Source organism: Drosophila santomea, chromosome X (assembly GCF_016746245.2).
Source record: "Drosophila santomea strain STO CAGO 1482 chromosome X, Prin_Dsan_1.1, whole genome shotgun sequence".
NCBI lineage: Eukaryota > Metazoa > Arthropoda > Insecta > Diptera > Drosophilidae > Drosophila > Drosophila santomea.
In genome coordinates this window covers 18,939,428-18,954,462 of record NC_053021.2, presented here as the reverse complement: position 1 = coordinate 18,954,462, position 15,035 = coordinate 18,939,428, and the positions used below count along the sequence as shown (strand labels likewise).

The window sequence follows — 15,035 nt, the reverse complement described above, 5'->3', positions numbered from 1 at the left end:
GCACAACAAATTGTCACCATCATCGTCGACATCATCATCATCGTTATCGCCATCCTCATCTGGTTGGTGGTGGCAAGTGCTTTATAATTTGTTGCAATCGCTTCATCTTCGTTGTCGCCTCCTTTTGTGAATCCCCTCACCGCCCCTCGGCGGTGGGCGGCGTGTTAATAGGGGGGCGTGGCAGAAGCGGTTACCTTCGGGGAAATCCACGCAGAGTGCAATGCACGGCTGACAGGAGCGACTGCATTCAGTCGGAAGTGTTAGGGCAAACAAGGGGATTCCCCCAACCCCCTTTCTCTCTTCCTATCTCTCTCTATATCTCCCTCTCTCTCTCTCTCTTTCTGTCTCTCTTAGCAACCGCACAATTATGATTATTGTGTGTACGTGTGTTTGTGCAGTGCGACAAGGCGACTCAAAAGGATAAAAGCCGACCAGGACCAGGACGAACTGCCTCCCATAGGAGGACGCCTCCTTTGGCTGCGGAATTAAGCCTGGCGGTGTTTTTTTTATTTTCCTTTTGCCAGGAGGCTTCTCTCGCCGTATTATCCTTTTAGTCATTATGGGTATGCTCCCTAATAGAGTTACATTTAAATAATAGACTTTAGAGGTATAATTATCAGCTATTGGCTACTACAAAAGCTTAGAAGTTATAGAAAAAGTATATTCTTTCTGCTTTCGAGCGTTCTTGTTTACTATTATAGGGTATCTGTTATCAACATACACTTTCCCCAAACGAGTGCTACATTACTCTTTTCAAGTGTTTACACGACACAGCCGCCGTGAAGTCGTAGACGCGGAGCAATGACTTGTCTGCCGTTTGCCTTTAATTAATATGACGTACTCCTTTAGTACACATTTTATCATATTTTTTATGATAATTTTCATTACGATTTCAACGCATTTTCTTTTGGCATTTTACTAACTAACCAACCAACTCACCTGTGTGGCTGACGAAGTCTCAATGTATTTTGCGCCAATTGTTGTTGCCAAATCCCAGGCGTCTGCATATGAAATTGCTTTCTCGCCATTTGTCTGCCAAACGAGATGCGGAAAAGGAGAAAATCAAGTTAGCTTCCGGCCAGATGAAATCAAATCAGAATTTCATAAATATTTGAATCGCAGCCAGATAAATAATGATACACTCGCCCTCCGGCAGTAGATGCATTAATAAATCAGCGTTCATAACGAAGAATTCTACTAAACTCTGATGAATTCTGCTGTTAAACTCACCTGCAGTTTGTTAAGGACATTGGGGCTGGTGCGAAGATCGGCCTGGGTGCCAACCAAAATGAGGGCGGCCTTGGTCTTGGCGAATTTCGGTGCCCATTTGGCCTTGATGGCCCGAAATGTTTCCGGCTTCACCACCGAAAAGCAGAGCAGGAAAACATCGCTGTCCGGATAGCAGAGCTCCCTCAGCGGATCCAACGTGTCCTGGCCAGCGGTATCACATATGGTCAGGTGCACCGGACTCTCGTTTACATTGACATCGGCTGTGGAAGGGAAAAAAATCGAAATTGAATGTTGAGAGAATGTCTTTGAACAATGATAAGTTTGCTTATCAGTTTCTTTGTATTGTTTGCAATATTATTGCATTTCCTACGGACATATGTGTATGTATTTATATAATCAGTTATATTATCAGTTACAAAAGAATCAATCAATTGATTTGTGAGTGGGTGCGTGGGCTCACTTTGGCCTGATTTCGGTGCAATTTAATTGCAAAATATGTAAATTACTCTCACTCTGAGCCCTTTCTCTGCTCGCACTTTGTGATTGCATTTTGCTGTCGGAATTTAATTTAATTTAAAATGCTTTACCCAATCCTTTTGTTGTCTCCTCAACGCAAGTGCAAATTTTTGGCATAGCACATGGCACACTCAAACACACACCCACCCACTTACACACACACATACCACAGCAGTGGACACAAACAGTGACACTACACAGGTAGCAGGTTGAATCACACAGATATTTTAAATAAAAAAGAAAAGCACACACACAGCCGTACTGGGAATGTTGTGGATGCCAGAAAATTTGGCAACTCATTCAGTTCTCCATTCCCAGTTCTTAGCTATAGTCTTGCCTATACTAAATGCAACTAACCATTTTCATGTTGGAAATTTTGTTGGGAAAATAACCAGGATTTTTCAAACTTCCCTATTAAATCTGTGAAAAATTCGTTTTTAACCTGAACATTTGGCTTCATTCCCAGTTAATGAACATTCGTGTTTTTTTTAGCATTTAGTACATGTTTGCGAAATTTACCGCTTTTGCTGCTCAGTAATAACATCTGTTTAATTACATCCAACATTGCATTGATGTCATTTCTGCCACCACCGCTGAAACTAAGCTCGAAAAGGGGAAAATGGGGGCGTGGGGGCGTGGGGGCGTGGGGCATCAACAATGAAGGCAAGCTAGCAAGTGAATTAGTAAAGCGCTGTGTTGGGAAACTCCTGCCATTTTCCACCCACTTTACCGCCACCTCCCATGTGTGCAAAGAACATTCATATTTAAACGCAGGCGAAAATGATTTGAATGATGCTCAGGAGAGTGACGAAGGGTAAGCGCTGTTTATAGAGCGTACACTATCAGAAATTAGGAGTTGCTTCATTATTATATTTCATTTCACAAATTTTATTTTTTACTAACTAACGTTACTAACGCTTTTCAAATTCGCTAGATAAGATTATCTCTCTATCCCTATAATTTATTGTGTATCTTTGTGCCAATTGTCCTGAAATTATTAGCAGTGTGCTGGGGCTTCGTTTTAGCTTGATTTGCTTTTTTGCATGCCCCGCGAAGCAAATTTGACCTCGCGTTCGCCGGCGCCCAAGAGCCAACATCCTGCATTCTACGTTCTACGTGCAACAACCCCCGGACTGTGACCATGTCCTATCTAAAAGTTAATCATGGCAACCTTTCATTCTATGCACCCCGTCACGCCCCTGTCCTCCCCCGCCTTCTGATCCTCCGCCACTGGCTGTTTGGCCTGCGTAAATAAAGTTGCCCAGCTCCGCTGCTCGGGGATTTTTAATCAGCCTGCCTGCCGCATGCAGCATGCAACATGCAGCACGTAGTAGGAACAGGCTGCAGGTTGCAGGTTGCAGGTTGTAGGTTGTAGGTTGTAGGTTGTAGGTATTCAGCAGGTGCAGCAGCGAAGGTCGCCAGACCCATGGCTCATGTAAAATAAATTTAATTTGTGCAACGTATGATATTCATGAATACATTTTGGGGGCAACGAGAAAGCATGACGTTGATGTGACTTCATCTCTGGCCTAAAACTCATACCACTTTCCGTTTAATAGAGCTCAGCAAAAAAAAAACGTGCAACCCATTTCATTTGAGGAAATTATTGTGTGGACCATGGGTCTTACAACATTGAAAAGATGCATTTTCGCTAGTTCTTTAGATTGCTGCTAAATTTTCCAGAATTTTCTAGTCTACTTAATAATTATTACATTTATTTTGAAGTAAGGCGTACAAAACCGTTATGCTTCTTTTCAATTCCCCTTTCCTTACCTAATCTTCTCATTTTCGGTTAGTCCAACAATTCAACTGTCCGAAATAGAAGTAAAATTCCCAATCACTTTTCTCGCGTTTCATTGTGCAATTTCCTTGAACCATCTCATTGTTGCTTTATTAGTAACCCGTATATTTCTTGGCCATTTCAGCTGCCAAAAAGTGTAAAAGTGGAAATCAATGCCGGAATACGAGTACACAAGGCGCATTCAATGCCATTCCCTTTTCCTTTTCACAAAAGGGAAATTGTTTGCCAGCTCAGCTGAAAATCGCTTTACGCGAGCGAGAACAAAAACAGTGAACTCAACTAAAGTGAAGTGAAGTGAGGTGAAGTGAAGTGAGCAGGAGGAATTCTCTAAGAGAATCTTGGGGGAAAAGGAGAGTCAGACAATGGCGAAGGTCGGCACAAAAGGCGAACATCGTTAGCGGTTAAGGAAAAGCCATCCACCCACACCCACACCCACACCCACAACAACTGTGGGTGTGTGCAAGTGTGTGCGCAAGTGTGTGTGCAATTGTGTAATTGTGAGAAGTAAGTCAGCTCAGCTGCCTTTTTGCCGCTTCTTTCCTGCTGAGTCAACCTTATTGACACCTAATTGAGTCACAGATTGAGGGATATACATACTCGTACGTATATTGCACAATCACTCAGTTAATTAGCGATCAAGACTTCCCGTGTCTTCTTAGCATAATATAAAAAGTGGATTGCATAATAAATTCAACAATTTGACGCACTTAGTGCCAGTGAATTAGCCCAGCTCCTGCCTTAATTAGTTCCAAAACTTATGCCCATTGGCCGAACTATGTCAAAGTCTTGGCCTCCAGTGAAATTTACAAGAAAAAAGATGGCAACACAAGTGCACATTCTGTAGGAAAACGGAGGACTGGCAGGAAAAGCTGCAGGAAGGGAGGGGAAAATTCCACGAAAAGTTCAGAGCAAGCAATGCCAGGCATTCGTAGACCGAGGCCAATTGTTGCTAGAAAAGCCTGGCTAAAAAGTGGGGGACAACGCGGCGTATGCGTAATTTTATTTCTAACAAACGATAGCGGGACAAAAGCAGCTGGTGTTGGCGACCCCAGTCTAAATCCAAAAATAGAGAAAAGGGAAACAATTGATATCTCTGTCATCTTCTGTCTAAATAAAATGTTTCAAACTCATCTGAACGAGCAAAAAATAAAGCTGCAATCCTTTAAATTCCCACAAACGCAACAAAATGCGATTCAATTCGGGCATGCAAGAACCCACCTTGTAAATATCACTACACTTAAAATAAGAAATATTCTAAATAGCTTTTGATATGCTATTAGTCCCTTGTAGTAGTAATCCATTTAAAAATTAAGTAGACGCCACCTAAAAAAACCTTCTTTAAAAGCGACTAAAGAGGGATGTGCAAATTTTGCTAAAAACCCAAATAAAGGCACACAACTTGCCTGCAACGCGCTGTTCTACACCTAGTTGAATCTGTTGAATTATTCCCCGATTATCTGCAGGGCGAATTTGGCCAGGACTCATCCTCATCCTCCTCTTCTCGGAAGCACACACGGGCACACACCAACTGTCTGACTGACAGACTGGCAGGCAACACAATTTTTGGCCCCGAAGCCAGCGAGCGAGCTGAGAAGTGCAAATTCATGCAAAATTTTATTAAAATCAGCCCCCAGGCGCCCAGTGAGGGGTTAAACTGGCTGCCGGCAGTCTCTAGTGCCAGACACGATGATTAAGGGTTAAGGGCCAACGGGGGACTGTGGTATTCGGGTATCAGCTATGGGCTAAGCATAATTCAATCAATTGTACATGGAAAGAGGCAGAAACGAGCACTCCAAAAATAAAAAAAATACCAAAGCCAAGTTTTCATCCATTCTGTGCTTCTGTTTGAATAACCGCAAATTTCAATTTTCCGTTCATTAAAATTCGTGAATAGCGCAAAACACACACACACACACACACACACACACACACACTATCCAAGTGCGGAAGCAGTGAAAGTCGGAATCGGAAAAATTGTAACTTTTGAGCCAGAAACTGCCGGCGGCAGCGAACCAAAAATTCAGATCCAACATCCGCCCATCCAGTTGGCACATCCTTCACACGGAAAACGGAAAGTTCGGTAAAGATTTCACAAATTGCTTTTCAACAGAATGAAAAATTCATATACGTGCCGAGCAGCTGGCAGCTGGCAGGGAGCAGCGAGCAGCGAGCAGCGAGCGCAAGAGCCCAATCCAACCCGAATTCTTGAATCTCCGTTAATCGAAACCAAGGCCGCAAAGGTTGGGCCATAAAAAAAAAAAAACCAGGGGTATAAGTTATGGAGGTCCTCGGAATCGAGGAACCTGTTGAAGAACGCCGTCAACGCGACTGCCACACCTCTGCTGAACTCACCATTATAAATGTCTGACGCTGTGGGTATGTGCTCCGGATTGAAGCGATTCTCCAGATACGATAGAATCAGATTCGTCTTGCCCACGGCTCCATCGCCCACCAGGACGCACTTGATCGAAGGCTGCGGCTGGGCAATAGCTGTTGGTAAAGTTATAAACAATTATGCCTTGTAATAATAATGTAATTTTAATACTTTAAACGAAACTTAAAATTTTCTTACGAACGCATTAGAATCACTTATTTAGAGTTCTAATGATAATTGGGTTGTTGCAGACTTATAACATTATATTAAAATGCTTATGATGAAATGTATGTAAAGATTACAATGAAATGCCATAAAGTATCTTAAATTTCAATAAAGTGTTATTTTATTTCGATTAAACTGATACATAAACATAGTTTATGTGCTGTGTAAGTCAACTCAGCTTAAAGACAAGGTAACGAAATTTTCCCCAGCTGGCAGGCAACTTACCCTTTTTGTCTTCCTTTTTGGCCGTTGTTGCGGCCTCCGTTGTTGCTGCGGCTGCTGCGGTTGTCTTCTTTGATTTACGCTTACGCAATAAGAATTTGGAGCCTTTGCCACTGCTGGCGGCACTTGTGTCGCTCAGCGATTGTTGCTACAAAAAAAAATATAAAAAAAAATTAAACGAGGGAAACAAATTTAAATACACATTTTAGACTGATAAAATCACTTAAATATACATGGCATTTAAGAGTAGACCAAGAACTGCCTACATTTCACTCGGATGCATTTAGATTTCCATCAAAATTTGATTATTTCCCAGCCGCATTGCGCATACGCCTCGTGTGCCGTACAAATTTACCAAGAGTGGCAATTAAATAATGAAAGCCAACAGATTGAAACAGCTGTGTGTGTGTGTATGTTTGTGTGCGTGTGTGTGTGTGTGTGGGGGGGGGTCGTATAGGTGTTAGCCATTTTGGGGCTGAGGGGTTGAAGGAGGGTGTAAACTAATGCCTAGCGCGACACTTTTGCCTCGCCCGACTAATTTAATATGCACATACAAATTAGTCAAGAAGACAGCAGCTGCTCTTCTGGGAGAAGAAAGCAGCAGATGAAAAGGCAAGAAAAGGTGAAAGGTGGAGAGTGTAAGGCAAATGGAGTGACTGGCAGACGAATAAAAATCTTTGGCAATGGTGCAACACCGGAATTGAAGGCATTTCGTTGATTGCTGTCGCATTGAGGTAATATAGCGTATACGCCACCGACTCTACTTCCATTTTCATAGCGCTTAACTGCCTTTAAATATTAAAGTCTGCTTTTCGGAGAATCCTTTAATATTGAACCAAAATTCTCATTCAATGTAAATTACTCTATTCTATTTTGTTCACCTCTTTATTAGCTTCTTTAATTTTGTCTTTGGAATAATCCTTGTTAATTGATCATTTCTATCGGAATTTTCCTTTTATTACTACTCAATTTACTGTTCAGTTTTTGTTTATACCGGCAATTATTGCACTAACAAAGTAAATAAATATTCTGTTTGTTTAATTTATTCACTGAGCAGCGAAAGGGCAAACACAGTGTAAGCGCTTTTTTAAAAACAATTTAACAATTTGATTTATGAGCAACAAAACCGTTTGCAGTTATTACTATTTGCTTTTTGTTGTTGATTAAATCAAATCGGTTTATGACCAGCAATCTCTCCAGTTAAATTAATAATGGAAGCTTTCAGTTTAATGAAAAGTTCGACTTGAAAATACCTTGTACTACATTTTTTTTAATAACCTCATTACATTCATTACACAACATGTTAGTCTCCATTTATAAAAGGGTTATACATAATCATTTATTTAACTATTAGCTTCATTAAACTTCTTTCCAACTTATATACCCTATATACCTTGTTAAATTTTCCGCTTTACAAGTTGCTGAACTGTTTCAAAAAGGCACTTAATTTTTTCACTAATTTAATCATATATTTAACATTGCTGATAGCCAACAGGCACAATAATAAATTAATAATAATTGAAGTGACGTTTGGTATTTTAAGGTTGGCTTTAATGCGTTTTTAAGTTTACAGCTTTAACACTGTATTTTAAATGGGCTAATATTGGCTGCTAATTTAAAAGCAATAATACAAAATTGTTGCATACTAATCATGGCACAATTACCAATTACAAGTTAACTTATCGATGGGGAAAAAATCGGTGAAAAACGTGTGTCCTTTCTCTTTTCCCAATATTGTTCTCGTTCAAGGGGAAAACATATTTGCCAGACGCTATCTAAATCAATATCTAAATTGCTCTGCGTTTTGTCGTTGTCAACTTGAGAAGGTCCCTCCTTCCTTCCGCACCCCGTTTTCCACTCCTCTCCACACTTTTCCATCCTTGGCTTTCCATTTTCCGCTTGTTAGGCGATAATATCACAAGCAAGCACACGAAAGTGAAACTTAAATTGGGGGCGGAAAGTTGGGTGGGGGAAGTCGAGAGCTGAAGCAAAAATACACACACAATGGAAAACAGCAATAAGGACCGAAAGGTTAGACCTTTCAGCGGAATTGAAAAGAATTGTTCAACAATCGCTCAATCTGGCAATTAACCTTTAAAGAACAAACAACTGTCATTATATTTGACTAATTTTCATGACCATTTGCGTAATGGCCACAATTTTTCGCCTGTATTCGATTGAGTTAATCAATCTTTTCCGGCGCATTGTTCACACATATATATATATATATATATATATATATATATATTATATATAAACTTATATATATCAATCAACAAATATGGATATATTTCAATAAAAAAGGGAAAGACTCATAGAAGACTAAGCCCCCTTTTAAATTAAATTAAAACGTCTGTCTCCGGCTCTCTTTCACTTAACTTCCTCCTTAAGCTGACTAAAATAATTCCTTTATTTTTTGCCCATTTCTCGTACATAAAACCAAAAGTCAAAGCCAAGTTTCTCCTCTTGACAGCAACTTTGCTCGCAGCCAAAAGAAGGAAACTTTGCCATGTGCGTCTTAAACCAAATAAACCACCCGAAAAACGTTGAGGGCCGGTCATGTCAAAAACCCACTTCCTGGGGTTGGTGAAAACTTCTACCTCTACTCCTGGTCTTTTCGGTCATCGTAAATATGCAACTTTTTAATAATTTCATTCGGCCATCGCTTCTCGTTGCTGAAAATACTCATATACTTATAATTTTATTTCGAAATGGTCCCACCACTTTTTTCCGTTTAAAGTTTGTCGCCTTAACCCTTGACTTTCTTCTTTTTTTTCGGTTATGTCCCGTGGGGAGCTCAAGTTGAGTCAAATAATTGTTCAAAAAATATTGGCTGCCTCTCTGCGGGTCGGCAATGTAAATAATAATTTTTTCTTGGCCGAAAAACTTTTTTAACCCACCACCTCATTGTTGGGCGAATGGTTTTAAGGAAAATCTCCAGCAGAGACAAGAAATAACTTTAACTTTAGAGAGTGGCAATTGCAGCAACAATGACGATTAGAGAAATCAAAACTAAAGAGAGAGAGAGAGACAGAACGTATTCTAGCCATCAACTGGAAGTTCAAAAAGTTCAACACAAAGTTAACCATGAAAAACCAAACAATAAATATAATATTACTGTAAATAATAATTGGAAAAACGATTGAATATGTTTAGAGAAGAATGTTAATGATATTTCCTAATCTATATTCTTGTATATATAGACTTTTATTATATAATGGCATAAATATTACAACATCAAACACATAACAATCAAAGTATACATAAATGCTGGCCAACTTGTACCGATTCGGCCGACATTCGTGTTGTCATCCTGCCACTCTTGGCCATTAAAAGTTTTTGTTTTGGCCAGCATGTAAATCATGCTTAAAACACAAGGACAAGGCCACTTAAACGAGTGAGCGGAAGGCAGTAAACTTGAAAAATGGGTCAAAGTTCTATGCATACGAAGAAAAAACAGCTGAAATATATTGCAAGCAGAGAAATAAAGCAGCAAAAACCTGGGATTTCTTGACTTTAACATGAGACAGAAAGAATAGGAATATTTAAAGTACACAAACTGTTGACAACGGCCGCATGAATTGTAATTTACATGTTTTGGCAAAAAAAAAAAAAAAAAAAAAAAAAAAGAGAGAGCTATGCAAAATTAGCCTGTGGAGGTGCTAGCTTAGCCCCTCGCACACCACTTTTCTAAACTTCCCCTAAAATAAAAAAGACTCACATGGGACTCAACTTTTTTGTTAAATATATTTCGAAAATGTATGTATGAAACGGGGGGCGAAAGACCAGCTGCTTGCAGAAGAAAATTCAATTGAAACTGATGGAATTATTATTTATGGATTACGGTTGGGTATGAAAATATTCGAATTCATAAATATATCCATGAGTGTAAATTCAAAATTATTGTCACACTCAATTGGCTTGAAATGAAAACATGTACGAAGCAAATAGTTGTGGGCAAATTTCTTCTTATTCAAAGTGAAATGAAAATCACAATTGAGTTGCGGCTCGTAAAATTTTTAAATATAAGGCGTATTTTTAGTGGCCTGGATTTTCTGTGTTTTCATTTTGGCTAATTTAATAATATTCGCCCATTTCGCAATCTTTTGACAGAATGATATTGTTGAAACAGTTTACGGTTTTATTTTTTGCTATTTGGACGTATTTACGTCGTAACTAAAACCGAAATACCTAATTTTGTGCTGTTTGCGTTTTGAAACTTCGAATGGGATCATAATGCCAATGCTTTTGAAAATTACTATGCCTGCTAGTTTATATTTTTTTTGCCTTTGTTTTGATGCAACAGCAGTAGAAACTAATAAAATTGCGGTCTATTTAATGGCGTTCCACTTATTGCCTCAAAAACGTTGGACAAAAGGGGCGGAAATTGAGAGCAATGGGCGTGGCCGTGGTTACCACTAAAAGTACAACCGCAAAACCCGAAACTAAACAGCAGGGCAAAAAATTTCAATGAAATTTCAATTACATGAAATTAGTTTCCATTTCTCTCCAAAAAGTCAGAGGGTGGAAAATGGAAGGAGCGAGAGGTAATAATAATATTACGCAATGATTTCCAATTGTGGCCATCATTGAAAACAAGTATAGGAGCATTAGTAACCTAAAGTAGTTATTAAAGTGTTTATGAAAATGAAGTGAGAAGAAACAAATGTAATAGAATCTAAGAAACAAGTTGCAACAGGCATTTTTCTTTGCCGAATACGTAATTTTAGCAACATGATAAATAAAATGGTAAATAAGTGCTATGTATAAGTCACTAGTAAGCGAGGTTCCGCTCCACTCCAGTTTGCCGCATTACTCATACGCAACGTTGGCGCGAGCTATTCCACCTTTTTACTGCAGGTAAACCTCTTCGCATTTATCTTGTTACTCTGTCGCTGGCTGCGTTTTATTTTTCCCCAGCTGCCCGAGAGTATGCAGCGAAAATGAAAATGGTCCTTGGCCAAGTTAATTGGCTTTGCGGACGTTCGCAATTAATAAATGCATAAAAAACGATCTCGGTTAACGAGGAACGGAGTTTACTTGTTGCCTGCTTTTTGAGTGCATTGTTTCGGTTTATTGTTTGCCGGCTCTTTGTTCACTTGCGTCTCTTTTGTTTGTTTGATTTTGGCGGCTTAAAAATGGAGTCTCTGCAGGTTGCATAAAGTGAAAAAAAAATGGAAAAAAAAAACATTGAAAATTCGGTCCGAAAGGGTGACAACTGCAGCTGACATTGATGTCACTTTCTTTGTTGTCATTGTCAACAAATTGGAAAAGCTTTTCTACGTTCAAAAAAAAAAAAAACAACAACATGGAAACATCGAAAAATGGAAAAATGCTAGTCTGCTGCGGCTGTGGCTGCTGTTGTTGCATTAGCGCCACCACAGCGAATTGGTCAATTTCAATCAATGGCCAAAATGCATTCACGAATCGCAAGTGCCACTGCAAGTCGCACACTAATACCGTACAATAAAAGCCGCACGCGGCAACCACATTGAATTGTCATTGACAGGCAGTCAGACGGGCAGACAGGCAGACAGACATCAATGGCAAGTGCCACTGGGAAATTGACTAAAAATAAAAACTAAAATAGTCAACAAAAAGTACTATTAAAGTGTGTAAAATATATGTATGAAATATAGGAAATGAAAAATATGGAAAATGCTTTAACACGCATTCATAAATTTGCAATATTTAAATTTGCGAATATTTTCTGCATCGATTTATATTTGCAAAATGGATTTAAAGAGTTTCACTAACAGAATAATACAAATAAAGAGCAGCAAATGGAGGCAAATGCATATTTATTGATATTCAAATGGTTGCACTCGTTTTCAGCTAAAAATACAAGCTATAAACTGCATTTCAAAGTAGACATTTCAATTGATACTGTGATTATTTTATAGCTTTAAATTGGATAACTATTGCTGTTGCTTGAACTGATGTATTTTAAATTCATGCAATTATTTTACAAATCCTTCTGTTTTCGACTTGTTTTAAAGGCGATTTTATAAGCAGCTTTTTTCCGTAGGTTTAGCTACTTACAAAGTAAATACACAGTGCAACCATAATTCAGCACTTGAAGCTTTCTCTGCTCCGATTGCTTCAGTAATAAATGCCGAATACCGCATCTAATCTGGCAATATCTGTAAGCCTTAACCCTCTTTGCTGCCTTAACCCATGCCACGACACATTGATTTGGCATCTGGGAGCCAGGAAGCCAGGGAGCAGCAGCGACATGGGGCTTAAGGCGACTTTGAGAGACCCGCTTGACAGTTAGATAAGTTGCCAACTGGCAAATGCAACATGCAACACGGCAGATTAACCTGCAATCCACAAACACATACATCCCCATCCCCATCCCCATCCTCATGCCCATTGGCATTCCCATTCCCACTCCGCGATCCGCAATCCTCCCGGTGCTTCTACCTTTCGGATTTGGATCCGTATCTCTATCTGTCTGTCTGTTTCGTGCTGTGCTCTGTGTCATAATTAAAAATTCAGCAAATTACACATGCAACGACTGCGATGACAGCCGTCTCACTCTCGTTGTCGTAAAAGTACACCTGCGGTCGTGGAGTTAGTAGAATGCATATCGAAATGACTTAAATCTAAACTAGTTCAAATGCAACAGTTAAACTAATACCGACTTCGAAATAATAATTCTAGTTACATTTATTTTACTTTGCTATATTTTCAGTGAAACGCAACGTAGCATATGCTGTTTAATTTCTTTTGCCTTTACTATTTACATTTTTGCAGATCTCTTTAACTTCTTTGTCAAGCACTTAGTTATTTTTTATAAGTTCAAGTTTCTTGTGCAAAGTCCTGTTAGGATTTAAATACCCATATAGGACATACTACAATCCCAGCCACAATTGTCTGCGTATGTACATATAGCCTAACCACCCATCTCTTTCGCATTGCAACTCTGAAAATGACGACCCCAATTTTGCACTTAACTGGCAAACTGAATGCCACAGCCAACCCACTCGTGTGGCAGATGTCTCGCCACAGCACCCGAGAGGTAGAAATACATATGTACATATATATATCTGCACATATGTATATATGCGCGATCTTCCCAGCGGGAGAGATAGATATGTAGATGCATCTGCTTTTATGCCACAGCCCATCAGGTTAATTAAACCCACTCGCGGGGACACAGCTCGGCATTAAGATTGCCCAAATGGAGCCAGCGGAATCGGATCATGGAGGAAACTCAAGTTCCGAGACACCTTCAACTTTCCCAACTGCAGAAAAAGGCAGGGCCATAAAACCAAACGTAAACTCGATGTCGGCGGTCTGGGCGCCAAACTTTTTAATCAAATAATGCAACAGGCACACATGTTGTTTGGTGGCTTCAAGGGGTTGGCAATGGTGTTCGGAGGTGGAGCTAGTGGTGCTACGGACCTGGTCCAGATGCGGCATTAAGTGGTGTCCGAGTGTCCAAGAGTCCAAAAGTCCGGGTGCGTTAGTGTTTGTCTTATGCATTTGTGTGTTGTCTCATGGTCGCCGAAACCGGCTCGGTTGGTCAGAGAGCAGCTCGGCATTTGGCCAGCCAGTTGGTCGCGCCAGGTTGCACTTTACCTCTTCTGCTTCCACTCCTTCCCTGCCAACTTTGCTACCATTACCAACCAACAACCCACCCCCTGCCAGCCACCAAACACCCCCATATATGCAGCACCACCGATTTGCTGCTTTAACTTTGTCAGACAGTGCGACGACGCGGCCAAAACAACTTAACTATGTGGCAACAGCTATGGCAGCAACAACCACTCTGCACAGAACAAAAAACATTGAAAATCATGGAAAAACAAATCGGTATTTCATGTTTGTATATATCTAGATAATTAGAAGTCTGCGCTTTCTAATAAATCATTTTTTAAAATATATTATCAATAAAGTAGGAACTTTTGCTCAGTGCATCTGCAACAGTGATTTCAATTATCCAAGTTGCAACAGACGACAACATTTGCAGCTGCGTTCGGCCAGTTCTTTGCTTTGTTTCTTATTTTTTGTTTAGCTAAAAGGTAAATTGAACTTAAGTGGCATAATTTTCAATGCAATGTTATACCAAAGCAGCGAGAAAAAAAGATGAAAAGTAACAAAGATATATAGAAATAGCAATCAGTTCAGCAAACGCAACAAGCTAAACAAAACGGGTAAGTCAGCCATATTAGACACTGACCTACAGGAGTTTTGTATGTTCGCAGTGCCACAATTATTATTAATTATTTTAAACAAATAACAAAAATATAACAAATATATAAATGTAAGCTGTTTTAAAATTTGTTAATATCAATTTTTTTTACACTACATTAAATGAATAACAAATGAGTCATATATTAGGTTTTATGATGCGATATAGTCATGAAAAAAACAATGTATCCTTAAGGCGGTGCTGCGATTCATTTCCGTTTCATTGTGACTCACAAATTGGTTGATTCATTGCACTTCACCCTTTGTTGCCTAGTGTAATCGATATTGCGCTACTCATCAAATGCCCATTGAGCTTGCAATGCCAAAACAAAATGATTCCCAATGTCCCACTCCCCTTTCTTTGGCTTTGTGTCATGTTTGTTGCTGTCCGATTTATATATGCGATATATGTGTATGCATATATGGTCTGGTCTGTGGCCGTGTAATCGAAGACGATTTTTCGCAATT

General features: G+C 39.5%; 1 protein-coding gene across 1 annotated transcript in view; it reads right to left on the bottom strand.

Annotated features, from left to right (window-relative positions):
- The window catches only part of LOC120456472, a 48,466-nt gene that overhangs the window by 1,018 nt on the left and 32,413 nt on the right, over window positions 1–15,035 (bottom strand). The window contains exons 5-8 of the mRNA XM_039643330.1: window positions 6,372–6,516; window positions 5,900–6,037; window positions 1,231–1,490; window positions 940–1,032 (exon numbers count right to left, since the gene is read on the bottom strand). Of these exons, the coding sequence (XP_039499264.1) occupies window positions 940–1,032; window positions 1,231–1,490; window positions 5,900–6,037; window positions 6,372–6,516 (636 nt within the window). The remainder of the gene's footprint in view (window positions 1–939; window positions 1,033–1,230; window positions 1,491–5,899; window positions 6,038–6,371; window positions 6,517–15,035) is intronic.